Below are 25,243 nucleotides of genomic sequence, written 5' to 3'. Positions count from 1 at the left end.
AGAGGAGCCAGAAGAATTAATATGAATGCTCTTCCATTTTATTTTTCATCAAGTAAAAATATATCTATATATTAGAAAATAAGCCTGGAATTGAAAAGCCATAAGCATCTAAAGGTGATATTTATTTTGGCGTATATTTAAAATAGCTCCCTGATTTTCCATTTCTTCTGCTGACTGCTGGGATAAACAAGGGGAATTAATTTAGATTTGCCATGAAGAATGAGGAAATTGTTCTTGCCTACTGTCTTCCAGGTTTCTTTCATGGATGAAATAACATCTGTAGGTTGTAATTTTAAGTATGGAGGGAAGATAGGAGATGCCAGGGATCATGCTGTGTATTTGCTTTGTGGGGTCTACTTATCTTCTTTCTACCTCTCACTTTTAGCCTCCTGTATCTTTCCTCAAAATCATGCAGAATGAGAAAGACTGGCTGTACCTGGACACTGGAAAAAAATGAGCATAGCTTCCCTGAGGTTTAATCTCTTAGATTAGCTAAGTCTGCTCCAATAGGGTTTTCAGTTTAAACTTCCTGTCTGATGTTATTCATTATAATATGACAGAACTCTTTCTGGTGATAATATGTTCATGATATTGCAGGCAAACAAAGTTAGTGTCTTATGAACTAACAAAGCAATATACTGCCATTTGTATTTCTATTTTTAACCAACTCTGTCAGCCCTTAGAGGTAATGTCTGCCTTCAGTCAAGTAGTAATCTTCTTGCCTGTCTTGAAAGTTAAGTAATCGGTGTGAAAAAGGGCATGGGGGAGAAAGTGTTTTCTTCATTGTATTTTTGCCCTTTGTGTGACAGGATATAACAATCATTGTTTCCTCTAAAGGCCTTACCTTTTACATTGTGTTTTATGTATCTTGGGCTGCACCCAAAGCAGCCTGGCCCTCAGGTCGAGGTAAGTGTTTCTGCCCCTCTACTCTGCTCTGGTGAGACCCCACTGGGAGTGCTGTGTCCAGCTCTGGGGTTCCCAGCACAGGAAGGACAATGACCTGTTGGAGCGGGTCCAGAGGAGGCCACCAAGATGGTTGAAGGGACCTCTCGTATAGGAATTGTTCAGCCTGGAGAACAGAAGGCTATGGTGTGACCTAATTACAGCCTTACAGTACCTGAAAGGTGTTAGAAAGATGGAGAGAGGCTTTTTATAAGGGCATGGAATGACAGGACAAGGGGGAATGGCTTCAAACTGAAAGAGAGTAGGTTTATATTGAATATTAAAAAAAAAATTTCTTACTTTGAGGTGAGGCACTGACACAGGTTGCCCGGAGAAGCTGTGGATGCCCCGTTCCTGGAATTGTTCAAGGCCAGACTGGCTGGGACTTGGGGGAACCTGGAAAGTGTCCTTACCCATGGCATGGCTGGAACTAGATGATGTTTCAGGTCCCTTCCAACCCTGTGCTGTAGCCAGTTCTTCAATAGGGATAGAAGAAAGAAAGAATTCAGTGTAATCTCCTGTTTGCTCTATACATTGTCAGAGCAATTGCTCTTGTTAGAAGTGAAACACAGAACAAAAAGAGAAAGTGAGGTAATTCTTGCTTTCTATGCTAAATATATTGACTACACAGACTTTGGTGAATACTTGGCATGTAAATGAATTTTAAAAGTGGTAAGATGACTCTTCCACTTTTTCATGGTCTCCTGTACTTCTTGCTTTTGAGTTTGATACGAGAAAGCTGGTCCACCCACATGATATCGCAGATAGCCCAGAGTAATGCCTTTTGGGATCACGTTAAAGCAAAACATTTTCAATTTACAATTCACAATTAATTGTAAAAACTAATTCTATTTTACAGATTTAACTTCATTTTGTGTTCTCTGCCCTAGCTTTGTCCCCACTGGGTTGGGGCTTAGCTGATTAAGAGGTGCTTAGTGTATCTCTTGTAGGAAATGGTATTCAGAATCAAATATTTTAACTTTGTGGTCTGAGATTCATCACAGAGTATCTGCATTTGTTTATTTTAGCTCTGATTCTGTTTGTTTTTTAATTAAACTAACCCAGTTGAGTTATTTCTCTGACTTAAGTTTGGTGTATGGCCAGGTTAAAATGTAGTGGTGATTTTTGCTTGGAAAAGTTGAATCAGCTGCGTGCTTACAAGTCAGTGCACAAAACTGAGTGCTGATAATAGAAATCTGTTAGTCAGAAACTGACCTATTCATCAGGCAAGGAGTATAAAGACTAGTTGTATAGACAAAATCAGAGTAAAGGAATTATTTTGGGAGGGGGATTAAGTAGAGGATGCTGATCTCCTGTGCAGTTTTTTATAGTTTTTTTTAGTGGAAGGACCATGTCTCTTGGAAGAAGCCCTGTGCAGCATACTTAAAATTTTTACTGTGGCAACGACCACATGAATCTCCAGGGTGCAACCTACTTGTTCAGCTCACCTACATACTATTACCATAGAATCATAGAATATTCTGAGTTGGAAGGGACCTTTTTGGATCATTGAGTCCAACTCCTGGCACTGTGCGGGACATCCCAAGAATCCCACCATGTGCCTGAGAGTGTTGTCCAAACACTTCTTGAACTCTGTCAGCCTTGGTGTTGTGACCACTTCCCTGGGGATCCTGTTCCAGTGCCCAACCACCCTCTGGGGGAAGAACCTTTTCCTAACATCCAACCTAAATCTTCCCTGCCTCAGCTTCATGCCATTTCCTCCAGTCCTGTCACTGGTCACCAGAGAGAAGAGATCAGTGTCTGCCCCTCCTCTTCCCCTCACAAGAAAGTTGTAACTGCAATGAGGGCTCCCCTCAGTCTCCTCTTCCCCAGGCTGAACAGACCAAGTGCCCTCAGCCACTCCTCATAAGGCTTCTCCTCCAGGCCCTTCACCATCCTTGTTGCCCTCCTTTGGACACTCTCTTAGAGCTTAATGTCTTTTTTAAATGGTGTTTCCCAAAACTGCACACACTATTCAAGATGAGGCTGTCCCAGGGCAGAGCAGAGCTGGACAATGCCCGCCCTCGACTGGCTGGCAATATTTTACCTGATTCCCCCCAGGACATGGTTGGCCCTCCTGGCTGCCAGGGCACTCCTGGCTCATATTCAGCTTGTCATCAGCCAGGATCCCCAGGTCCCCTTCTGCAGCACTGCTTTCCAGCATCTCATTCCTCAGCCTGTACAAATAATCAGGTTTGCCCCATCCCAGGTGCAGAATTCAGCAGTTGCCCTTGTGAAATTTCATATGGTTGGTGATTGCTCATCTGTCTAATTTATTAGTACCAGTCATATTCCTGTGCTCTTGCAATGATTATACTAATTAATTTATAATTGTAATGTCTTTAACAGTTTCAGATATCCGGAGAAAAATCATTGTGATAAATGACATAAATTAAAACAGGTTTGTGCTATACACTTCCACTGCTGCTTAGGAAACTGCCAGATGACTCAGTCATTACCTGCATGCAAAACTGAGTTGTTTATCTTGAAAGTAGCATTATGATATTGTACATTAGTAGCAGCTGTCTTACTGTACCATTTGAAATATGCATGAGAACTGGCAGAAATGACAAATGAAAAGTTACCACGAGCCTTATGAAGAGCTTCTCTAATCCTTTGTGCCTGTAGGAGAGGAAACTAAGGATCTGGGAATTTGTTTTGTTTTTCTAAATAGGCTGTCTTAAAAACTTAACAGTACTCTGAGATATAATCCAAGAGAAAAGGAATTATTCTCCTTTCTACAGAATAAGAGAAGGTCTCATCCCACTTCTTCTGCTTGTTTTCATGCAGTCTGTCACTAGGTATGGGTTTTGTTTGTGGGCTGCAAAATAGAAAAATTTTATGAAGTTATGAATGAAAATGCTGTGATATAATAGAATCCTTCCTGACCAGGTGCTATAGAGGGGAGGGATGCAATAGGAGCAGATGGACTTCTTTTTCTTGGGCTGGTGAGATGGAGAGATTGCAGTCATTTAGAGGGAGGGCAATTGAGTTTATTCAGACTGCAACTCAGTGATTGCTGCAGTCAGCTGTAACATATAACTAATAAAAGAAAGATTTAGGGTGTTTATAAAATATATCTCTCAGAATACTTCATTGGAGCTTTAGGTGTACAGAAGTTACCACATACTTTGCTCTCATTTTGGCATTGAAAAGATTTGATAGGTCAGAATTTAGGATTAGTTTGGGTTTTACATGGCCTCCAACTCCTTGCCTGAAGAGAAGTTATAAATCTTAAAACTGAATTTTTTGCACTGGGGCAATTTTACGTTGGAACTGTGATGGGATAAGGCTCCAGTGGAAAGGATGAGACAAGAGTCTGGCTGCAGTGTGAAATGAGTAGAGGGGTGAGGGATGCTAAAGGAACAGAGCAATATTGCCCATACAACACTGGTTTTTAAGCACTTTCAGTGATGGCTTAGTGGCACAGTTCATTTAACAGGTTATTAGAATGCCATTAAGCTGTTTCAGGCAACAGTTACCTGTTCTTCCTAAGGATTATGTCTGACTGCAGGACTTTATTCACACAGTCCTGCTTTTTGCTGATTAACTTGATACTGTCAAAGGATTCTTTTCTGGTTTTATGTCTGCAAGTGTACAGCATAAATTGTTAGTCCTGGCTTTTGACCCTAAAGCCTTTTGTTTAATCACTTGAAAGAGGAAGGGAAAAAAAGCCCAGGACAATGTTTTATTCTCAAATAATAACCTATCTTTTTTTTTTAGAAGAACATTGTGTCCAGTGTAAGCAGCTTTGCTTGTTGCCATAAACCCTGCTACAAGCTTTGTAGCTTCTATCTCTTTTTAAAGAATGATACTGACATTTTTCCAGTATTTGTTTTTCCTGTGTTTACCACATCAATTACAATTCATCTTAATTTGCTTAGTTTCTCCAAAGTGCATCTTAGGATGAGAAGTTCGCACATTGAATTTAAGTAACTGAGATTAATTCAACCTCAGCTGAGGAAAGAGCATCTTTATCCCTGCATCCCTATTCTTTCTACAAACGGGCTCTACTAAGGTGTTTATAAGATGCTTGGCATTAAAAAAAGAGCAAATAGGTACATTCAGTAGAATGACCTCTCTTTTAAAGCAAGACCAAGAAAACAAATAGCTTGCTGGAGTACATGGAGTATTTCTAACCTCTGAAAGAGTTTGCACTGAACTGAAAACAGTGACTATCTGCTTGTGCAGGCAGCAAGAGATTTAGCTTTTCAGAGGTGGAGTACCTGGGAAACAAAGACATCATAACCAGTTTGTTCTAGCAGTCAATGAAACAATTGTTACTAATTGGTATCAGAAGATTTCTGTCCTCCCCAATCAACCTCGTGGAATGAAGGTAAAAACCCCTAAATTTCAGAGTTCAAGAATACTTTTTTTTTTTTTTTTTTTTTTGCTTGCTCTCAGTACAGGTAGAGGAGAAAGGAATAAAATACTGTGTTTACTGCAATTCTTCTTCTCCAGTTAAATGAGTGAAGAGTCAAAACTAGAGCTTTACCCAAGTGTATCCAAAGTCTGTGCTGAACAGGGGCCAGAGAAAGATCAGTGCTGACAGAGTGCGGGCACCTGCTTTCCTAGTCCATGATTATTTTCTCATGTTCTTCTCTTTTCTGATTGGAATTTTACAGTCAGTATTTCACTTGATCCTACTAACTGAAGCAGGGTGCTTTCCCTAAGTGTTTGTGTTTTACAGAAGGTGAGGGAGAAAAATGTGGAAACGTGAGATTAATGTTATAAGGTGATAATTGTCACTTATTGCCACCAAAAGGCATCAGAAAAGTGATACACTACCTCACTCAACGACTGAATAAATTTAAAAGTTCTGTGACAGGCCATTTTCCAAATAATACGAGTCAAAACTATAAGGAGGGAAAAATCTCCTTCATTGTGATTGAGTAGTCTTTCTGTCCAGTCACTCTGCCACTGGAAAAAGGTAGTGTTTGGTGCACCATACTTGCTTACTGCACTTGCGTTCCTGTAGTTTAAAGGATAGACTGTGGTCTCTTCCATATCTTCATTGAAACATTTTACTTAACTACTCATCAGATTGAGGAGTCTCAGTCTGCATCCAGACTAAACTTAATTCAGCATTTCTAACTGTGTACTGTCATAGATGAATATAGGGTGCACTTGCTCTATGCCTACAGCTTTCCTTATCAAACTGCGTGTGATGCTACTGCACTTCTTGAGTATTGCAATTGATTGGGTAAACAAATGCTTTGGTAATGTAAATGTTAAATTGCTGCAGTATTGATTTGGAGAGCAATAGCACACTTTAAAATTAAACTGTTGCACATCACATGCCATCCTCTTTTACAGGATAACACTGGCCTTGAATAATGTAAACCGTATTTCCACAGGTGAAATAGCAAACGCAGAAAGCTTAACTGCCTTTGGTAAATATTTTTTGATGCGGGAGTTTGAAAATTTGCTCAAAACACTTGAGCCATTAATGGAGTAGTATTGGCAGAGATGTTCAGGCTTCAGTCTGGTTAGGGCCAGACTTCTCAGTCATACTGAACTCTCTGTGAACCTTCTAATAAGTAACTACAATTGCCATATTATTTCTGGGCAGATCACAGATTTCTAATTCTTCTGAAAAGTGGTGGACTTGTTCTTTGGAGCTAATGTACTGATATGGGCTCAGCATTCTCAATCAGTTTCTCCAAAGTCTGCATGTCCTTGAAGAGCCTCTGGCAGCCTCTTGTCGTACATGACCCACTTTAAACAGGTGTCTGAGCACAGTTTTTCTGCGTGAAACAGAGTGTCCTTGAAGCTTGTCCTTGTTCGTGACTGTGTTCTTCACTCTTCATGTCCCAACAGCTTCTTAAACTTGGATGCATTTCATGTAATTGGAGAGATGCCTTTGGATGAATTGTACTTGAAAGGCAATCATAATTCTCCTCTAAGCACAGATTTTAGCTTTATGATTAGCTGGGAATAAGGGGAACTGTATAACTTGCGAGGTTATTTTTCTATCCACCGCTACTTCAGTCACCTTGTAAGATCTCTCCTTTTTAGGGAAAAGTGGGGCCACAGCTGGACTTATCCCACACCGTGCACAATTACTCAGGCTCCACAGATATTCTGCACTCCTGATTATCTGCTGGGGATAGGATGGAGTTCTCAGCCCCATTGCTGTGGGGACCATTCTCATAATGAACTCTGGTAATACTGAGTAACTTAGAACTTTGTTTTTAGTAGACAGATATTCACTAGTCAGCTGTCTGCAGAGAGGCATCTTTTGGAGTTCAGGAAGTAGTTGATTGACACAGGTCTTTATGTCTGAACTGGTTTCACATTTGATTACTTAAAAAAAGATCTGCCTCAAGACACTTTTAGTGACCTACTTGACTTGCTAGCTGGATTTGATTTGTTGTGGAAGACTCCTAGTAGAGTGAGGTTTGTTGCTTGTTTTCACTGTGCATATGTGAAGACTGCATGTTGGAGGGTATTTTTGGAATATTGACTCTTTACTGTGTGCAATTTCTGAACTGTCTTGAAAAAACTGTATGTAAAAAACAGACTGGAAGGACACCATTCAGTTAAAGATCATACAGATTATATAAGTGGTTTTTTTCCTACAAAAAGGAATTATCCACAACAAATAGACATCCATCTTTATGCAAAAAAAGAGGTGGCCAAAAGATTGCTATGTTAAGAGGCGTAGCAAATGTTTTTAGTTGTTGCCCTTAGATCCTACAGTTGTTTGAAGACTTTGTGCAACTATTTCTTGCATGTCAAGGTTTCTATATGAAAGAATAAGACAATATTGATTATTGTTTTCCATGTCTCATCTACGCTTACCACTTGTCTTCTCTTGCAAATATTTAACCTAAAAATACTTTATCAGACAGCATGTAATCTGGTGTCTTAGCTGAAAAAAATAGGTATTCCTGTCCTCTTTAAACAACAATGATGAGGTCTTTTGCATATAAATTAGATTGTTACAGAAAGTCCCTTTTACGTTGTTCTAATCAGTGTCAAGAAACACTGCCCAAAAAATACTATTGATTTCTTCTTTCTTTTAAAAAATGTCTAATGTTTTGCTCAGCTGCCGAACAGCATCTGAGTTGAATCTGCAGAGAGATAGATTTTTATACTTTAAATACTTTTTAAATACAGTTAAAACACCATCTCAGCCTGCCTCCCATTCTGCCCACGCTGGAATTAGCAGCAAGTTTCTTACCTGCCCAAACTCTAAAACAAGATAAATCAAGTTACTTCCTTTCTAATCTGCGTTGTTGTTGGTTGAGCCCGCAGTCTGGGTTCTCCTCAACTCTGTGGAGGTTTGGATTTGAATCAAAGTCTTCTTTTGGATACTGGAGTTTCAACAAGGGATCATTGCTGTAATTTTCTGTATTATTTGCCTGACATTATTTACCTGACATTCTCCGGATAAAATATTCACTGAACTACTCACTGCTTTATAGTATTTTCAGTGTTCCAGTTGCATCTGTTGCCCATGATGAGGTACTTCTGTCAGCCAGGTCTTCATCAGTAGAAATGGAAGATGATGAGAGGCTTGAAATTTCACCTATCAGGGAGGTCATAGGGAAGAAGGCAGTAAAAGAAGGGAGTTTCTTGCAAAGCCCAGACTGGTAACATTGGGAGGCAGCTGAAAGTTGTCCAGGCAGAGATAGGTTTTACACTGAGGAATGGATTACTGAACAACCCCTTCCTCAGCGGATGGGTATAGCTTGGTTTTATACATCATTGTCAATTTTTTGGATATTTTTCTTTCCTTAGGCTATAATTAATCATACTGGTTTATGATGAATGTAAGCTGCATGTTTCTCTCAGGCAAACCTGCATTTTCCCCTCTTTCTGATCCCATGCATTTGCATACCTTTATTGTCTTAAGGCTTCCTGGAGAGAAGTGGAGCCAGGGGCTTTTTGCAAATGAAAATTGAAATTGTCATTTATAAAAAAAAAAGAGGCTCAATCTGTTGGCAGGGCTTTGTTTGATTCTCTTTCCACGGGAGTGCAAATTTCAAAGCTCAAACTCAGTTCTAAGCAAACACGTTCAAAGTTCTTGGCATTTTAGTGTGGGAGCCCCAAAAGCTTCTGTCTGTGAAGGATTCTGGCATAGTTTTCTGTAGGCAGTGAACCACAGGGAGTTCAGTTAATTAAAGCTGGTGTTACTGGTGAACCTCCATCCTGTACATGACAGAAATAGAAGTGAATTAATTGGATCATGACATCCAACAGGTTATAGTGCCCCTGACAATCAGTCTTTAATAAGAAATTGGAATCGAAGGAAAAAGGTCACTCTTAAAACTCTGGCTAAAACTGGAAACATCCTTCAGCCTGTGCACCAGTGCTCATGAAGAGCTGAGTATGACACAGGTCACCTGAAACTGATGTTATCTTGAGAGGATTGCTCATGCAAGATGCCTAGTGGCAGGAATTATTAACCTCTCACATGCAGAGATGCTGTTGGCTGCCTCCCCTGAGATGTCTTGATATCATTTATGCTGTTCTCCTTCTAGCACTTTACAGGCACCTCTGTTAGCTCACCCTAGCTGCAGGATGGAGTCTGTCCCTGCTTTGCTGTTTCAGTGTCTGTTGTCTGTGTATAGGTTCCTCTTCAGTGGCTTAATCAGGCAAAATGAGATCTTGTGTGCTGAGTTGGAGCAGGAGAACCTCAACAGCCATCTCTCAAAATGTCACAAAGCTGGAAAATGTTGTTATCAGGACTTGCTTCTAAGAATAGAAAACATTAAAAGCCATATATGTCTGAGATTTTCAAGATGTCATATTAGCATAATTCATTTCAGAGTGACCAACCCCTTCACAGGCCCAGGCTCAGGGGGAGTCCTCATCTGTAAGAGCTATGCTTTCACTGCTGATGTTTGCTGCAGAAGCACAGCAGGGTTGGGGCAGAGGCTTTGAAGACTGTACTGCTTAGTAACATCATCTGAAATACAAGACATTTGGCCTCAGCCAAGGACAAGGAGGCCCCTCAAAATGCTAGCATGTGCTTTTTCCTCTGAGTATGCTAGTGGAGAAATGGAATGGAAAAAACAACAGCTGGTCCAGAGAAAGGCCAAATAAACTCTGTTGTGTAAGCCCAGAGATAAGAAGGTTATAGCATATGCAGCATTTCTTAATGATATCTTACCAAAGCTGGAAAGAATAACATTTGATTTCAAGGTTAATTCCAGATTGTCTTTCCCTGCTTTCTTTCAGTAATCTAAATTTTAAACAAACTAATTAAGAGGCATCATTTAGCTACCACTTCAAAGAACTATTCTGTGAGTAGCTTTTTTTCTTTTACATCACAGACATTATACATTAATTTAGTTGGAGTACTTTACACTTCTTAAACTGTCTTTCGAATGTTTACTACTGAGATTCTAAGTTTCGGGAATTATGAGTGAACTGTAGTTGCTATTTTCCATGTATAACGAACTTTGGTTTGAGGAATGTTTACTTGCAGATGGATGGTGCATTCATGAGCACCTGACCTCTCCATCTGCAACACACCTCCAGCATAAAGGTCTTCAGTCAGGTGCATGAAGATTGGGAGATGGAGAAAATGAAGCACAGAATTTTGCTGACTTGACACCTGTCACCCAGCTCCGTCTCCTCCCCCATCTTCCTTTCAAATTTCATCTCACACGATGATGCCACAAAGACCGAGTGGCCTATGGTATTTTAGGGAATTGGGTGTTTACTTTGGGTGTTTCTAAGGATGGCTGATGAGGAAAGGAATAGGATCCAGGCATTCTCTTTCACCCTTGTTTACACATAACAGCTCATGCTCATCCTACTCCTCGCAGTCCTTTCATGATGAAAGTAAGTCATGATAGCTTTGACTGATATCAGAATAAAGTACTGTTTTCTTCATCATCTCAGAGGAAGCAAGGGAAAAAAGCAGTTGAAATTTAAATCCTGTAAATGTAATGTTAGAAGGCAAAGATCAGTTTGAACATGCAGTTCATTACAATAGCTAATTAGGTCTGTTATAAAATTAATGGTATTACCTGTTTGTTTGCTAGTTGAGATCAGTGATTTCTGAATGTTACTGTCTGTTGGCGTTTTCAGACTGATTTGTCATTTTAAAACTTTTACATAGTAAAACTCAGTGGCAGTAGGTGGAATGGTTAGAGATGCTTCTCAATTTTCTCATAGGCCTGGGTTTTTGGCAGAAACTGCTTTGAGACTTCCCTGTTTCTAGGATCCCAAGATGAGAGCAGGGTAGTGACAGTGGCAGACTGGAAGGGCTGAAGCAGGGATAACTGTCAGTCAAGCTGTGTTTGCCAGACAGTGTTGGATTACCCTTCATGTTGGAAGCACAGGTCTGTTTTATTTGCTCTCTAATCACTCTGTGTGATCCAGCACAGTATGTCTTATACCCCCTCGCAGGGGTATAAAGGCATGGAGGTTGCTGTTCCTTCTAGATCTGCAGAATTTCCTGGGTTTGCAAATAGTTACTAGCTTGCTGCTTGGCACAAAGAAAATAGAGGAGAAAGCTGAGCATGCTGTGGGTAGAAGGAGCTGCAATGGGATGCAAAAGCTGCTGGTGGTGAAGGCTGCTGGGAACACTGCTAAGTTGGCCATGCCAATAAGGGAGTCTAAAAATAGGCTATTTTTTCTTGATTCTCAGGCAGATCTGGCACCATGACCTGAATTCTGTTGAGTTGCAGCCTGTTTGCTGTACCACATCCAGTGTACTCTAACAAGTTCTTGTTTGTCCTGTATAAACTTATATTTTGCTGAATTAATGAGCAGGTACAGTTTGTAGAATGAGATCAATGAAGAATTCCTAGGAATGTCAATAACACATAAAATAGCTAATGTAAGTACCAAATTAGGGTTTCATCTTCAATTTACTAAAAGCCAGTGTTTTTCAACAGGATTTCAGAGCATTTGGAAAGCACTGATTACTGTCTGGCTTTCCAGCTTTTAAAACCACTTTCCAGTCCTTTCAGTGCACACTATCTATTAACTTGGAGAAACTATTTCAGAGAAAAATAGAAGTGAAGAGGAATGTGTTTAAATCAATAAGCTAAATAAAATGTTGAAATGTAGTGCTAAAGTAAAACCTGGCATTTTGTACAGGGAAAACTAATGGACCTTCTGTATAGCTACTTGGATGATTTGAAAAAATTCTGCTTAAAAGTTATGAGGAGTATTGAAAATTATTTATATTTGGTTTTAAGAGTATATTTCTTCCACCTCCTTGTCCCTCTGAGTGTTTTGCTAACAAATTTTGTGATACATTTTCTTTGATGTCACTACAACCTACAGTAGGTACTTCTATGGCTCACACAAAGGATATGTTCTAATAAGTTCTGAAAGAAGCAAGGATCTGTCTTCTATATTAATGAATTTAAGATAAGATGTAGAGAAAAAAAAGGGAAAGTTTAATCTAGATTATTTTCTTAATGTTCTCCTGTCCTTGTGTTATAAGTCAGAATTTCAAGGCAGCTAAGAGACAATTTTTCAAACTATGATTATAAGACCAGGAAAATTCTCATTGTCAGTGCCCAGTGAAATAATCTTATGTATATTTTAATGGGTGCTCCATTAATTTATGTAAGAAAATGCATCCTCATACATTTTTACTTAAATATTTAGGATCTGAGCTCAAATTATTTCTTAGCCAGTCAATTCTGCAAATACAAAGATAAAATTCTGTCTAGAACCAACTTTTTAAAAATTAATTTTATCTCTTTTATGCTTAGACTTGAAATCGTCTATTTCTGTCTAGTGCTTTATAACTGGACTACCATCTTCCAAGTGGAGAACTCTCTAAAATCCAGTCTTGAAACTATGTTTTAAACTGAATTCTTGACTGATTTTTACATAAGAAAGAGTTAAAGTAGGCAAATCTGTATTCTTGAAGTCTACCCAATGTTTTTGTGGTGGAAGTTCCTAAGAATAAGGGGATGCCAATGGGTGTCATTTCAACTAAGCTCCCCAGTTCCTGTGCATATGCATGTTCAGTAACCTCTCTGTTGATATCTTGAAAGAGATTGTTTTAAACATGTCACAGTTTAAGCAGTACTTTTTGAAGGCTGAACTAGAAACTATTATTTCCTTATATGTGTGAGGATATTTGAGTAACTAAATGATAAAATACCCTGAAATTACAAATCCAATGGCAGAATGTGTAGCAGAAAACTGACATTGTAAATGAGTAGAATAGCTGCAAAGGCAGGCAGTTTACATAATGAACATAAAAGAGATTGTCTTTAATAACTTTGCTTGAAAAATCCTGTTTAAAAGATTCCTGTGGTATTCTCTGCACCATATATTCTGTATATATAAGGTAAGATAAGTTGCTCTCGAAGTGTAACACTGTAGATATTCATGTCCACCACTATTCCCACACAGTGAGATCATTTTTGTGTCAAGAAATGAAATACTCCAGTATTCTTTGACATTGCTGCCAAGTAGCACACAACAGTCTGCGTGCATACATTAAATTTTCTCAGTCTCTCGATCCTGACTACTGAGAGGAATGGCTGGCCTGTTTCCACTCCTGTGCCATGGTAATTCACATGGTCAAAGCAGGTCTTACAGAAGCAACCCTCTGTTTGCTGGTTGTGACTGTTAGAGCCATTTGGAGATTGCTGGGGGATGAGTTGAACAGCACTTTCTGAGCTGTCTTTGACCCAGAACAAGTCCAAGCCAAGTGGAGGCATCAGGGCAGAGAGTGCTGACATCTGAAAGAGAGTTGGCTTGAAAATGGCCTGAGGGGTTCAGGTGCCTGGGCTCACTCCTGGGAGTTACAGCTGAGCTGGAACCTTGCCTAGTAGTCAGTGAGGGTAGTTTTTTTGTGTCTTGAGAAGAGGTGCTGTTAGGGAAGGAAGTGCAGAAGAATGCCGTAGGATCAAGACAAGGAGTAGTACAGTGGTGGGATGATGTGAAATACCTTTAGTTCGTGATCCATGCCTTTCATAGACAGTTGCAAACCAAACTGTGGAGGTTCAGTTTTTGTTAGCGTTGGAGTTTCTTTGTGAGGGTGAAGCTATGAGCTGGAGCAGGGTCTAGGTCCTGCAGGGGGGCTGCATCCTGTTTTGGGACCACCCAGCAGCCTGGGTAAACACAGGAGTGGTAGCATCTCATGTCTCTGCTGTGCTGCCTGTGTGTGTTTGCCTCTGACTTCCCTCCTATCCCTCCTTGAGAGGAGGCAGGAGCAGCTGGTCCCAGCTGGTTCTGTACTGATCATTTGCAAGGACTGAGAGATGCAAGTGGCTGATTTTGCTGTATTAACTGAAGGGAAGTGATGACCCAGTGAGGAGTTCCTGTGGCGCACAGGTTGGCTCTTGAAAACCTAGAGAAGGCCCTTAAACCCAGTTGACATTTCTGACTTTTAATGGGGAAGCATAAACAGGCAAAACAGTACTGGGCATATTTTAAGATCTGGTTAGTGAGAGATGCCTCTGCCCAAATTAAGACTCAAAGGAGACCATGTGCCAAACTCAGCAATATGGATTTTATTTAACAATGAACGTTATGTAGAGAGATAGAAAGAAATAGGTTCCTCCTGTGGCCTAGACAGTGTTTGAGACAGTCAACTCTGCTCTTTAAGTCCTTACAACATATTGGTTTTGTCATGATGGTGATGCTACAACCTGTTGCAGTGCTGACAACACTTTCATTGAAGGAGTTATTCTTAATATCCAAACTGAACCTCCCCTGGCACAACTTGAGGCCAGTTCTTCTTGTCTTATTGCATGTTACCTGGGAGAAGAGACCAACCCTCACCTGGCTACAGCCTCCTTTCAGGTAACTGTAGGGTGATAAAGTCTCTCCTCATCCTCTTTTTCTCCAGACTAAACACCACCAGCTCTCTCATTGACTTCTCATCAGACTTGTGCTCCAGACCCTTCACCAGCTCTGTTGTCCTTCTCTAGATACATTCCAGCACCTCAATGTCTTTCTTGTAATGAATAAGATCCTTTTACCCTTTTAGCCTTATTCTTGTTCCTGACTGCAGGAGGTTGGTGACCTCTCATTGCCAACATATAACCAGTTTGGTATTTCTTCATTATTATGTGAATTAAATTTATGGAACATTACCAGAAACTTTTGGACTCTGATTCATGAGCTTCTGAATACTATTTGGTTAACCAAAGTGGAAATCAGATCAACTTTGACAATGCAGAGATAACTACTTCAAGATGCAAGATAACTACTTCAACTTTCGTGGTTTTGCATTAATTTTGTGTGAATGAATTTTCATACAGATATGAAAAAAAGAAGAAAAATTAATTGTTAAATTATTAATTGTAAAATTATTATTCATTATAAAATTATTAATATGTTAAAATTTGCATTTTCATAATCACAGTTCCCAAAAACTGCATTTCTCTGTCATTCTTGGGTTAACAGTTCTTAAATTATTTGGTAAGAGATATTCTAACATAAAAATAATTTACTGTGAGTTTTTAATCTGAAAATTCTTTTACAGTGAGATATATTCTGTTTTAGAAGATACTTTTTTTCAATTTTTAACTGTCCCTTATTGACTTGGGTTTAATTCCTGAGTAAAAAAATAAGAACATAGAGGCAGAAGGATAGTCATTGCAAAACATTGGAAGCTTCAGGCATAGCTGTCTCTCACAGTGCTATTCTCTATGTACCTCCTGGTGCCAGTGGCCCAGCACATCTATCATTCCATCCTTCCAGCCCACGTAGTAATGAGCAGCAGACACACTGAGCAGCAGTATCTGATTAAGTGCATCAGTCAACACAGGTCCAATTTTAGCTTCATTCTGCACTAAAGTGGTGTGTCTCCGCTGTTTGATACGTCACGTTTCTGACAGCAGGAATGTCAAAGTTAAACAAACCTTGCAGAGTTGTAAGCTTTCTTTCTCTGTGCTTGTTTTTGCTGGGACTTGGTGGTTGTCATCATGGGCTTGTATGTGATTAAATTGTTGTAATAGTTTCCTGTGTGAACACTCCACACTCGGAAAGGATTTGTGTCATTTAGCTTAGCCTGTTTTAGAAATGCTTATAAAAAGAGCTGATTTGGTTATCTCTGCAATTTTAAATTCACATGCTCACTTTCTTGCATTACAACAGTTTTCCCATTATAGCCTGTGAGTCCTTATTCTCCCACTGTCAGCATCCAGACTTAGTTTTGTTATGGCTGTTTATAAGCAGAAACCATCTATACAAAACTTCCTTGTCTGTTTTAGAAGAGCTAGTTAGATCATTATCCTTGGTGATTTCAACGCCAGAGTAGGTAAGAATTTTGATGCCTGGAAAGGAATATTAGGCAAACATGGTGTTGGTAACTGCAACGATAATGGTCGACTCCTGCTAGAATTCTGTGCAGAGCAACAGCTCACCATCACTAATACTATCTTTCAGCAGAAAGATAGTCTGAAGACAACCTGGATGCACCCCAGATCTAAGCATTGGCATCTCATCGATTATGTCCTGGTGCGACGGAGAGATGTTCGCGATGTCCTCCATACCCGCGTGATGCCCAGTGCAGAATGCCAGACAGACCATCGGCTTGTGCGCTGCAAACTCAGCTTCAATCTTAAATTCAAACCCAAAATGGGCAACATCACAAGGAGAAAACTCCAAGTTAACAATCTCCAATCAGCCACAGTAAGAGAGAGATTCCAGGCAAACCTTCAAACTAGGCTTGAAGACCGTTCCACAGTTTCTGCAGATTCCTCTCCTGAAACTACCTGGCAGCATATTAAAAACAGCATTCTGCAATCCTCCGAAGAATCCTTAGGGTTCTCCCTCAAGAAGAACAAGGACTGGTTTGACGAAAACAATCAAGAAATCCAGGACTTGTTGAGGAAGAAGAGAACCGCCCACCAAGCACACCTTGCACTGCCATCCTGTCACGCAAGAAAAACAGCCTTTCGTCTCGCATGCAGCAAGCTCCAACAGAAACTCCGTGACATCCAGAACAAGTGGTGGATCGATCTAGCTGTAAAAACTCAATTATGCGCAGATATGGGTGATCACAAAGGTTTCTATGAAGCCTTGAAGACAGCATACGGGCCTACATACCAGGTACAAAGCCCTCTACTCAGTGCTGATGGCCAAACACTTCTAACAGATAAAACCTCCATTCTGAATCGATGGTCTGAACACTTTCAAACTCTTTTCAGTACCAACCGTGTGGTCCAAGACTCAGCAATTCAGTCCATCACACAACAACCAGTAAAGTATGAATTGGATACTGCCCCCACTTTAGAAGAAACCCTCAAGGCCATACAGCAGGTAAAAATCGGCAAGGCAGCTGGGGTTGATGGAATTCCACCTGAAGTCTGGAAACATGGGGGCCTTGCACTCCACACCAAATTTCACGAGTTTGTGGTGCGCTGCTGGGAACTCGGTGAACTACCATCAGACCTTCGTGATGCTGTCATCATCACTTTGTATAAGAAGAAAGGTATTAAATCTGACTGCTCAAACTACCGTGGTATTACTCTGCTCTCCATTGCTGGCAAAATCCTGGCAAGAATACTCTTGAACAGACTAATACCCACTATAGCTGAAGGGATCCTACCTGAAAGTCAGTGTGGTTTCAGAGCCAACAGAAGCACCACAGACATGGTATTTGTTCTCAGACAACTGCAAGAGAAATGTAGGGAACAGAACAAAGGTCTTTATGTAACCTTTGTCGACCTCACCAAGGCTTTTGATACCGTGAGCAGAAAAGGTCTATGGCAGATTTTGGAACGTTTAGGTTGTCCCCCCAAGTTCCTTAAAATGATCATCTCACTTCATGAGGATCAGCACGGCCAAGTCAGATATGGCAACACACTTTCTGAGCCCTTTTTAATTAAGAATGGTGTGAAACAAGGCTGCGTTCTCGCTCCTACCTTATTCACAATCTTTTTTAGCATGATGCTCCAAAGGGCCACAGCAGACCTCGACGATCAGGACGGTATCTACATTCGATATCGTACTGATGGAAGCCTGTTCAATCTAAGGCGTCTGAAGGCCCACACCAAGACCCTAAACCATCTTGTCCGGGAGCTGCTTTATGCTGATGATGCCGCCCTTGTTGCCCACACAGAAGCAGCTCTGCAACGTTTAACATCCTGCTTTGCAGATGCTGCTGAGCTCTTTGGGCTGGAAGTCAGCCTAAAGAAGACAGAAGTTCTCCATCAACCTGCACCTCAGGAAGTCTTCCATCATCCCCATATCACCATTGGCGAATCAGAGCTCAAATCAGTCCAGCAGTTTAATTACCTAGGTAGCCTCATCTCCTCGGATGGCAAGATTGACAGGGAGATAGACAACAGGTTGGCAAAGGCATACAGTGCTTTCGGAAAACTCCACAAAAGAGTATGGCGTAATAAACACTTGAAGAAAAGCACCAAGATCAGTGTTTACAAAGCCATAGTGCTGTCTACTCTCTTGTATGGTTCCGAATCATGGGTCATCTACCGCCACCACCTGCGTCTCCTAGAACGCTTCCATCAGCGCTGCCTCCGTACAATCTTAAACATCCACTGGTCAGATTATGTGACCAATACATCTGTTCTTGAGCAAGCAGCAGTCACAAGTGTAGAGGCCATACTGATGAGAACCCAGCTGCGTTGGGCAGGGCACGTCTCAAGGATGAAGGACCACCGCCTCCCTAAGATCTTGCTCTATGGTGAACTTGCCACTGGCTGCTGCAAGAGAGGAGCCCCGAAGAAAAGATACAAGGACTCCCTGAAACAACATCTCAGCCTTGGCCATATTGACCACCATAACTGGTCTACTCTGGCCTCCAATCGGGAGGCTTGGAGACACAGCATCTATAACGCTGCGGAAGCCTTTGAGAACACACGCAGGATCTCTCTCGAGGAGAAAAGGCAACGCAGGAAGAACCGTGTCTTGCTGAATACTTCATCTAAGGAGTCTTTCTGTTGTGCTTTTTGCAACCGGATATGTCTGTCACGTATTGGCCTCATAAGTCACCAACGTGCCTGTAACAAATGTGGATAAAGCCTTCCCAAATCTTCGTTCGCGAAGCTCAGCCATGATGATAGTTAGAACAGGGGATGGGGATCTCCTACTGCATTTATTTTATACATAATTAGTAAGTTCTTGCAGTAAGTCAGCTGCCAAAGTTGCTCTCTTTCTTCATGAATGAAAGAGGGAGATGTCCTTTGTACAATGGCTGTTTCAACAGAGTTTATTGACCTCTTGAAAAACTCACTGCAAAACTGTAGTCATTTTGTTAATACTTAAACCTAAAGGCACATCTTAGGACAAAGTGAAGTTTTTTTGGAAGAATCATAATGTAGCAAGTTATGAACAGTGTGAAATTTATTCGTGTAGCATCCTTCCTGTTCACGCCTCCTATCTGGAGTTCTAGCATTTTGACTGTGAACAACATAGAGTGGTAAAAATGAAAGAGCTCTTGTGCAAAGAGAAAGAAGCTGAGGATAGAAAGTGAAGACATGAATCAGTACTACTATATTTTGTCTGACAGCCTTAGGTGGTAGGGTACATTCTCCTTTTCTGGGAATTTCCAGACATTTTCACCTTGCTTCTTCAAAGCCCTGTGTACCTCCAAAGGTGTTGAAAGCTGGACCTTGAGGTCCCTTTGTGTGTGCTGTATGTTGCACTCTTCCTTGAGCAAGCCTGGGGGGTAAAAAACCCCCCTTTTTAATGGAAATCTCACATAATGCCCTTAAGAGAGGTGTGTCAGGTTTGTTCTTTAATGCCCCTTTGGGGCAGGGGAGGGCAAGCAAAAATTAACTGCTTAATAAGCAAACAAAATCAAGCAACATTTTGAGAGGGTGAGCTGTTCAAAGTAGAGAAGAACTTCAGTGGATTTTTTTCTTTTTTATAGTGAGAACATTGATGACTAAAGATTAGAAAGTTCTTTCTTGGGGAAAGAAAGATTGGCAAACGGTTTGGCAAAGTATGTTGTCACCTGATGAAAAATTAAACTGCTGTGCTAAAAGAGAGAGTATAACTTTTGTTTTCTTCACAGAAATCATGCAGTTTTAACCTGTGCTGAAGAAGTTTGTACAATACTGTTATTTCATGTATAATTGAGTCTTACAGAGAACTTAAAATCTTTCCTTGTAACTGAAAGTTAAGGGTCCTTTATGTTGTTGTTAATCAAGTAGGATTTGTGTGGGTAGTTTCAGGGGACATTTTTATTTTTCACTAAAAACAACTCAGAATTTGATTTTGAAAAGCAACCCTTTGACAGAAATTAATCAGCCATTTCTGAGTAGAAGCTGATGAAATTTTGTAATCTACACCATTTCCTCTGGTTATGCAGTCACATGGCTGGATATCACATATGACTGTTGGAATGTTACTCATTTAGCTGAATCAGTTTTTCTGATAAAAGCTTTGCATTTCCAAATTTTTCTCCCATGAAAGCTAGAAACTTCTGAGTATTGTTGCTTGAATTTCATGCAGTTTGTTACCTGAATCTCTTACCAACCTTCTTTTATTTACTGTTAGACTGTCCTGGGTATACTCTCAACACTACTTTTACTTCCATTCCTAAGGACTCCAGCACTGTACCTGCCTGTGTTATATCACTTCCTCAGAAATGCATGGGAACACAGAGTATGAGTAGCCCCTTTCTCTCTTCTGTTACTTGTGGAATGTGCTGTGCTCAGCAGTTATGATGGAAGAACATGGGGAGGCAGACTTTTCTCAGATAACACTGGATGTTACTAGGTCTCAGACTTTTCAACACTTCTTGGGTATTCCTGAACTGGTGGGCTCCTAGTCAAGACTTCTATTTCTGGAAAACAGGCTGCCTGGGATTTCAGAGCAAATCAGAAATCACTTGTAACACTTTACTAATTCAAGGGAAAAGCAAGGTAGTTATTTAACTTCAAAATTAAAAGCTTAACAATCAAAATTTGGAGACACATAAAAGCAGAAATATAACTATATTTTGTAGCCACCTGTTTGTTAGTGTAGGTCTAAGAGGTTCTCTCTCTATGCTTCATCTGGCTAAGAAAGCTGCCAGGAGACTTAACACAGCAGGGATCCAGTCCTTAGATGTCACCCGTCCAGGCAACATACCCTGCACAGGAGGATATCCATCACTGAGGAAAGAGGTTTGTCTGCAGAATCCTGTGGCTATCTAGCATTAATTTTCACAATTTGAATCTCTTCTGAGACTTTCCTACAGTACAGAACCTCACGCTTAACCAGGATTCCAGTCTTTTCCCTGGGGGTTGTTCGCCATTACAACCTCTATGACTTTAAACATTTTTAACTCCAGTGCTACCAGCTGCCCGGACAATTAGCAGTACTTTTTGCTAGCTGTAAACACAAAGCCTGACAGCTGGCCTAACGTTTATTTGGCCATAAACAAGTCACTTAACCAGCAGTCTGAACAGTTTTTTTGTTCGGGTAGCTGCAGGAAAGGTTTTTCTCAGCACAAACCCCTTAAAAACGCAGATAATGGGAACTGTACTTCATAGAAATAAGAATGCTGAAAACCATGCAAATGTACGAGACAGACTAATGAATACAGCTCATAAATAGCCCCTCATTGAGGTGGAGATTGCTGTAGCTGAACAAAGATTGAGGGAGACAGCTGGAGTGATGCTGCAGTGTGGGTTAGTGGGGTTAGGGTAGAGGTCATAGCAGCAATAGTTCATTGCTGCTGTGTACAGCACACTTGTGCACTGTGGCTCAGTTCTAAAGGTGCGAAGTGGCTGATGCTATTTTGTTTATTAAAGTGGCATATTTCAATTTTACGCAAATGTGTTTTGAGTACCAGCACTTCTTTCTCTAGGCATCTTTCAGACTGACCTTAACATATATGATAAACCAAGATACTAATCACATTTTACACTGAGAGATACATTATACACATCACTAATAGTCCAATGCTGCCTCATTTTGCAGATAAGCGAGGTGCCATCCTCTGTCTGCACTTGGGTCTTCTAAAAGGCAAACAATGTATTCATGAAAAGAGTGTAGCAGATCTACTGATGTGAACAAAAGATTTGGGACCTAGCTGCCAGGTCATCCATTCTTCGAGGGAAGAGTGGTCTGGGTAACTGTTCCTCAACACTTGGTATTGCTGGGAGGAGGAAGTAATAATGCTGGATAACTGTCCTCTGCCAAACAGCAGTGGGGATGATGCTGGAAAGGCTGGAAGCACTTTGAGGCAGGAGCTGTCTTTCTAGCCTGCGGATGTGCTCCATCTCCATCTGGAATAAGGACATGTTCTTCCATGAGTGAGATGCCAAGGTACTACTGTAGTATATGTAATGGGAACAATTGTTCCTGATCTTTCCTAGGACTCAGGAAATCCCTGCACTGTAGAAGTGTTTCTCTGGTATGGGTTGGAAAAATGCCAGCAGCTGCTGTTGAACTGGCATCTCATTTATTTTTTGGGCCTGGAGGTATTTACGTCCCTGGTATTTCCCTGGTAACATTCAAAGCCTAGGCTGAGTGGAGACTAATTAGCCCCACTGAGTGCAGTGCAAGGTTGCTAACAACTCTACAGAACCAAGACTTCTTCCAGAAAAGATTTAGATGCACAGATCCCAAAATTAAAGTGGAAGCAGTAAGTGTCTTGCCTGTCAGTCAGGCAGGATGACAGCAGCCGAGGAGCCCGTGGCTGCCTGCCCTGCTGGTATTTAGATGACACCTACTGGTCAAGTGTCCCCAGTCATTGAAGATATTTTCCACACACAGAACAAGGCAGTCTTGGATGTGTCATAGCACTGAACTTAATGTGCCATCCTGATGAGAAAAAGGCTGCCTGTGAAGAAAGGATATCTCTATCTTAAACTATCAACTTGTGTCATTAGAGAATTTAGAGCCAAACCATCAGGAAAGAACTCCTTGAAAATAGCATCCCCTATTCACATTTTGTGGGGGTTTTTTTGTTTGTTTGTTGGTGGGGTTTTTTTTATCTTATCTCTGTCTCACATCATAATCCCTAGCATTTGAATAATGTTAACTTTTGGATGGATGTTTAATCTGTCTGGGGTGATTCAGAACTCTGCTGAACAGGGCCCTTAGCAGTCTGGTGTCACTTTGGAGTTGGCCTTACAGTGGGTCAGGTAGGTGTAGCCAGGAGTCCTTTCCGACTCACATTATCCTGTGATGCTAGCATTCTGTCTGCAAGTGTTATGGCCATACACTTCAAATCAAGCTTGAAAATTTATTCAAGACAGCGTTGCTTCTCACTCTTCCAGATACCCACAGCTTTTTGAAACAGCAGCAGCTTCGAAGGGAGAGGTGGGAACAAAATCATAAAGCTACCAGAAAGGTTTCTCGGCGCTCTGTCAGCAAGGAGCGGTGGGTGGAGACGCTTGTGGTTGCAGACAGTAAAATGGTTGAGTACCATGGAAGTGACCACGTGGAATCATATATCCTCACTATAATGAATATGGTATGTACAACATTTTTAGATAGACAAATGAAGCAAACCTGAATTTGATTATGTTGCTGATCTCCTTGAAGTAGGTCTGTAACATTGTTCACAGAGAGAAATGTGATATAATTCATGTATATATTATTGAAAGTCTGTATTTTAAAGTATCTTTTACCTTGTATTTTGTGTAAACATGATTTTTCACTGGATTTTAAGCGAGAGAAGTCTCACAGCTATAAAAGCCAGCACTTTCCACTGATATTCTCTGTCTCCCCTGGAATCTGTTGCTCAGTGGTGATTTCAGATTTTTCACTACAGCAGCAATTCTACAGGTTTTAAGCATACAAATTCTTTCATATATCTGTGCATGAGAAAGGCACTCAGGAGCACACTGGTATTTTAGCAAGAGCTAAAATAAGAGTTTGTTACTGTACTGGTCACAAATCCAACCAGCAGTGTAGGAACTATTATGAAACAAGTTAACCCTATCCCAGTTAAAACAAGTACAATTGTTTTCCCAGATAAGTATCTTACCTAGAGTGTAAAGTTCACATTGGAGAAAAGAAAAGTTGAACTTTGCGTGCTTTCCTGTGTGTCAAGTTTCAAAATATGATTTGTTCTGAGAAAAACCATAGCATTTTGTGAGACTACCTACAGATATGTCTTCTGTTATTATTTGTATAGTAAATATTGACCTTGAGAGTCTACTGGGGATGTGTTCTATGTGGTTATCATGGCACATATGTAATATATGCTAAGTTAATCACAGTATAATTTTAGCCATGTTAACTGATCTGTCCCTTATGTTTATACAGTGTGTTCCTAGCTGTGCCCCAATGAATCTGACTAGCTGCTGAGGCAGTGAGTCTGATTAAACAGGTGCAAAGGTTGTTTGAGCACATGAGGTTTTGTCCACACAGGGAAAAACGCATGGAATAAAAGACAGTCGTTATCAGGTTCCGGAACAAACAAGTCTCAACATTTTCTCTGCAGTCTGACCTTAGATGTTAGGGTTACTTAAAATGTTTCAGTATTCTCCATAAAGTACCTCGAAAAAGACCCATGTCCAAATCAGACCTTTGTGAACACAATTTCCACTTTATTTTGATAATTTCTTCTTTAGTGTTCTTCTCCATAATAGTTTTGATCCAAAGGCAATCCATTTTGTTCATTCGTATTTCCTGTGATAGATGGCATAGGTCACATATAGATAGGTTGTGAGTATCATCATTCCTCCTGCCTAATTCAACATTGTAAGGATGTTTATGGCAGCTGGATCACATTTATGCTGAGTTCAGTTCTTGTACGATTTTATGTGTAGTCTTTTTTTAATGGAGTCATTATCCTGGCTTTTGTTCTTATCATCCTCTCCTGTGCTCTGAAAACACAAGACTGTTTCTCTTTATTTGTACTCTCTAAATTTTGCCTTTGCTTTTGCGACAGAATCTGATTCCTGTTGATTTAAAGCAGAACAATTTGATGTACTGGTTTATTTGGACCCTGAGGGGACCTCTCCATCAGTGTTATGTGACTGTAGATGTTGTGTTCTTTTCTGCTAGAGTTTTTTAAGAACTCTTAAGTTTTTGAAATGGAAATGGACACAATATAATCTTCTCTGGGCTTTTGCTCTCTAGCTTAGTAACTTTTGTATCATCACTTACTTGGCAGAGCTAACCTTTGCAGTAGTTCCAACATTTATTGCATTTCAGTAAACTCTCAGTGAAATGCGTTGAGGATTTAAAAAACAAAACAACACCCCCACCCCCAGATGAACAGTATACTAGAAGTAAATGTCATATTTTCTCTCTAAAGTCGTGTTCTGCTATAGAGGAATCAGTTAATCTCATACCTCCTGGCTCTGGCACAGGTCACAGGGTTGTTCCACGATCCAAGCATTGGCAATGCAATTCACATTGTGCTGGTCCGGCTCATCCTCTTTGAGGAGGAGGAGGTAAGGTTTTTATTTACCTTGAAATATCGCTTATAAAACTTTTGAGT

The 25,243-nt window shown here is 40.5% G+C and overlaps 1 protein-coding gene across 1 annotated transcript in view; it reads left to right on the top strand.

The window, feature by feature from the left end:
- ADAMTS12 (ADAM metallopeptidase with thrombospondin type 1 motif 12) overlaps positions 1–25,243 on the top strand; it is a 148,714-nt gene that overhangs the window by 53,932 nt on the left and 69,539 nt on the right. The window contains exons 4-5 of the mRNA XM_032675323.1: positions 23,067–23,263; positions 25,113–25,196. Coding sequence (XP_032531214.1) covers positions 23,067–23,263; positions 25,113–25,196 — 281 coding nt within the window. The remainder of the gene's footprint in view (positions 1–23,066; positions 23,264–25,112; positions 25,197–25,243) is intronic.

Source organism: Chiroxiphia lanceolata, chromosome Z, assembly GCF_009829145.1.
Source record: "Chiroxiphia lanceolata isolate bChiLan1 chromosome Z, bChiLan1.pri, whole genome shotgun sequence".
NCBI classification, from domain to species: domain Eukaryota; kingdom Metazoa; phylum Chordata; class Aves; order Passeriformes; family Pipridae; genus Chiroxiphia; species Chiroxiphia lanceolata.
The sequence above is the reverse complement of the archived record's forward strand: the minus strand, read 5'-3'. Positions and strand labels throughout refer to the sequence as shown.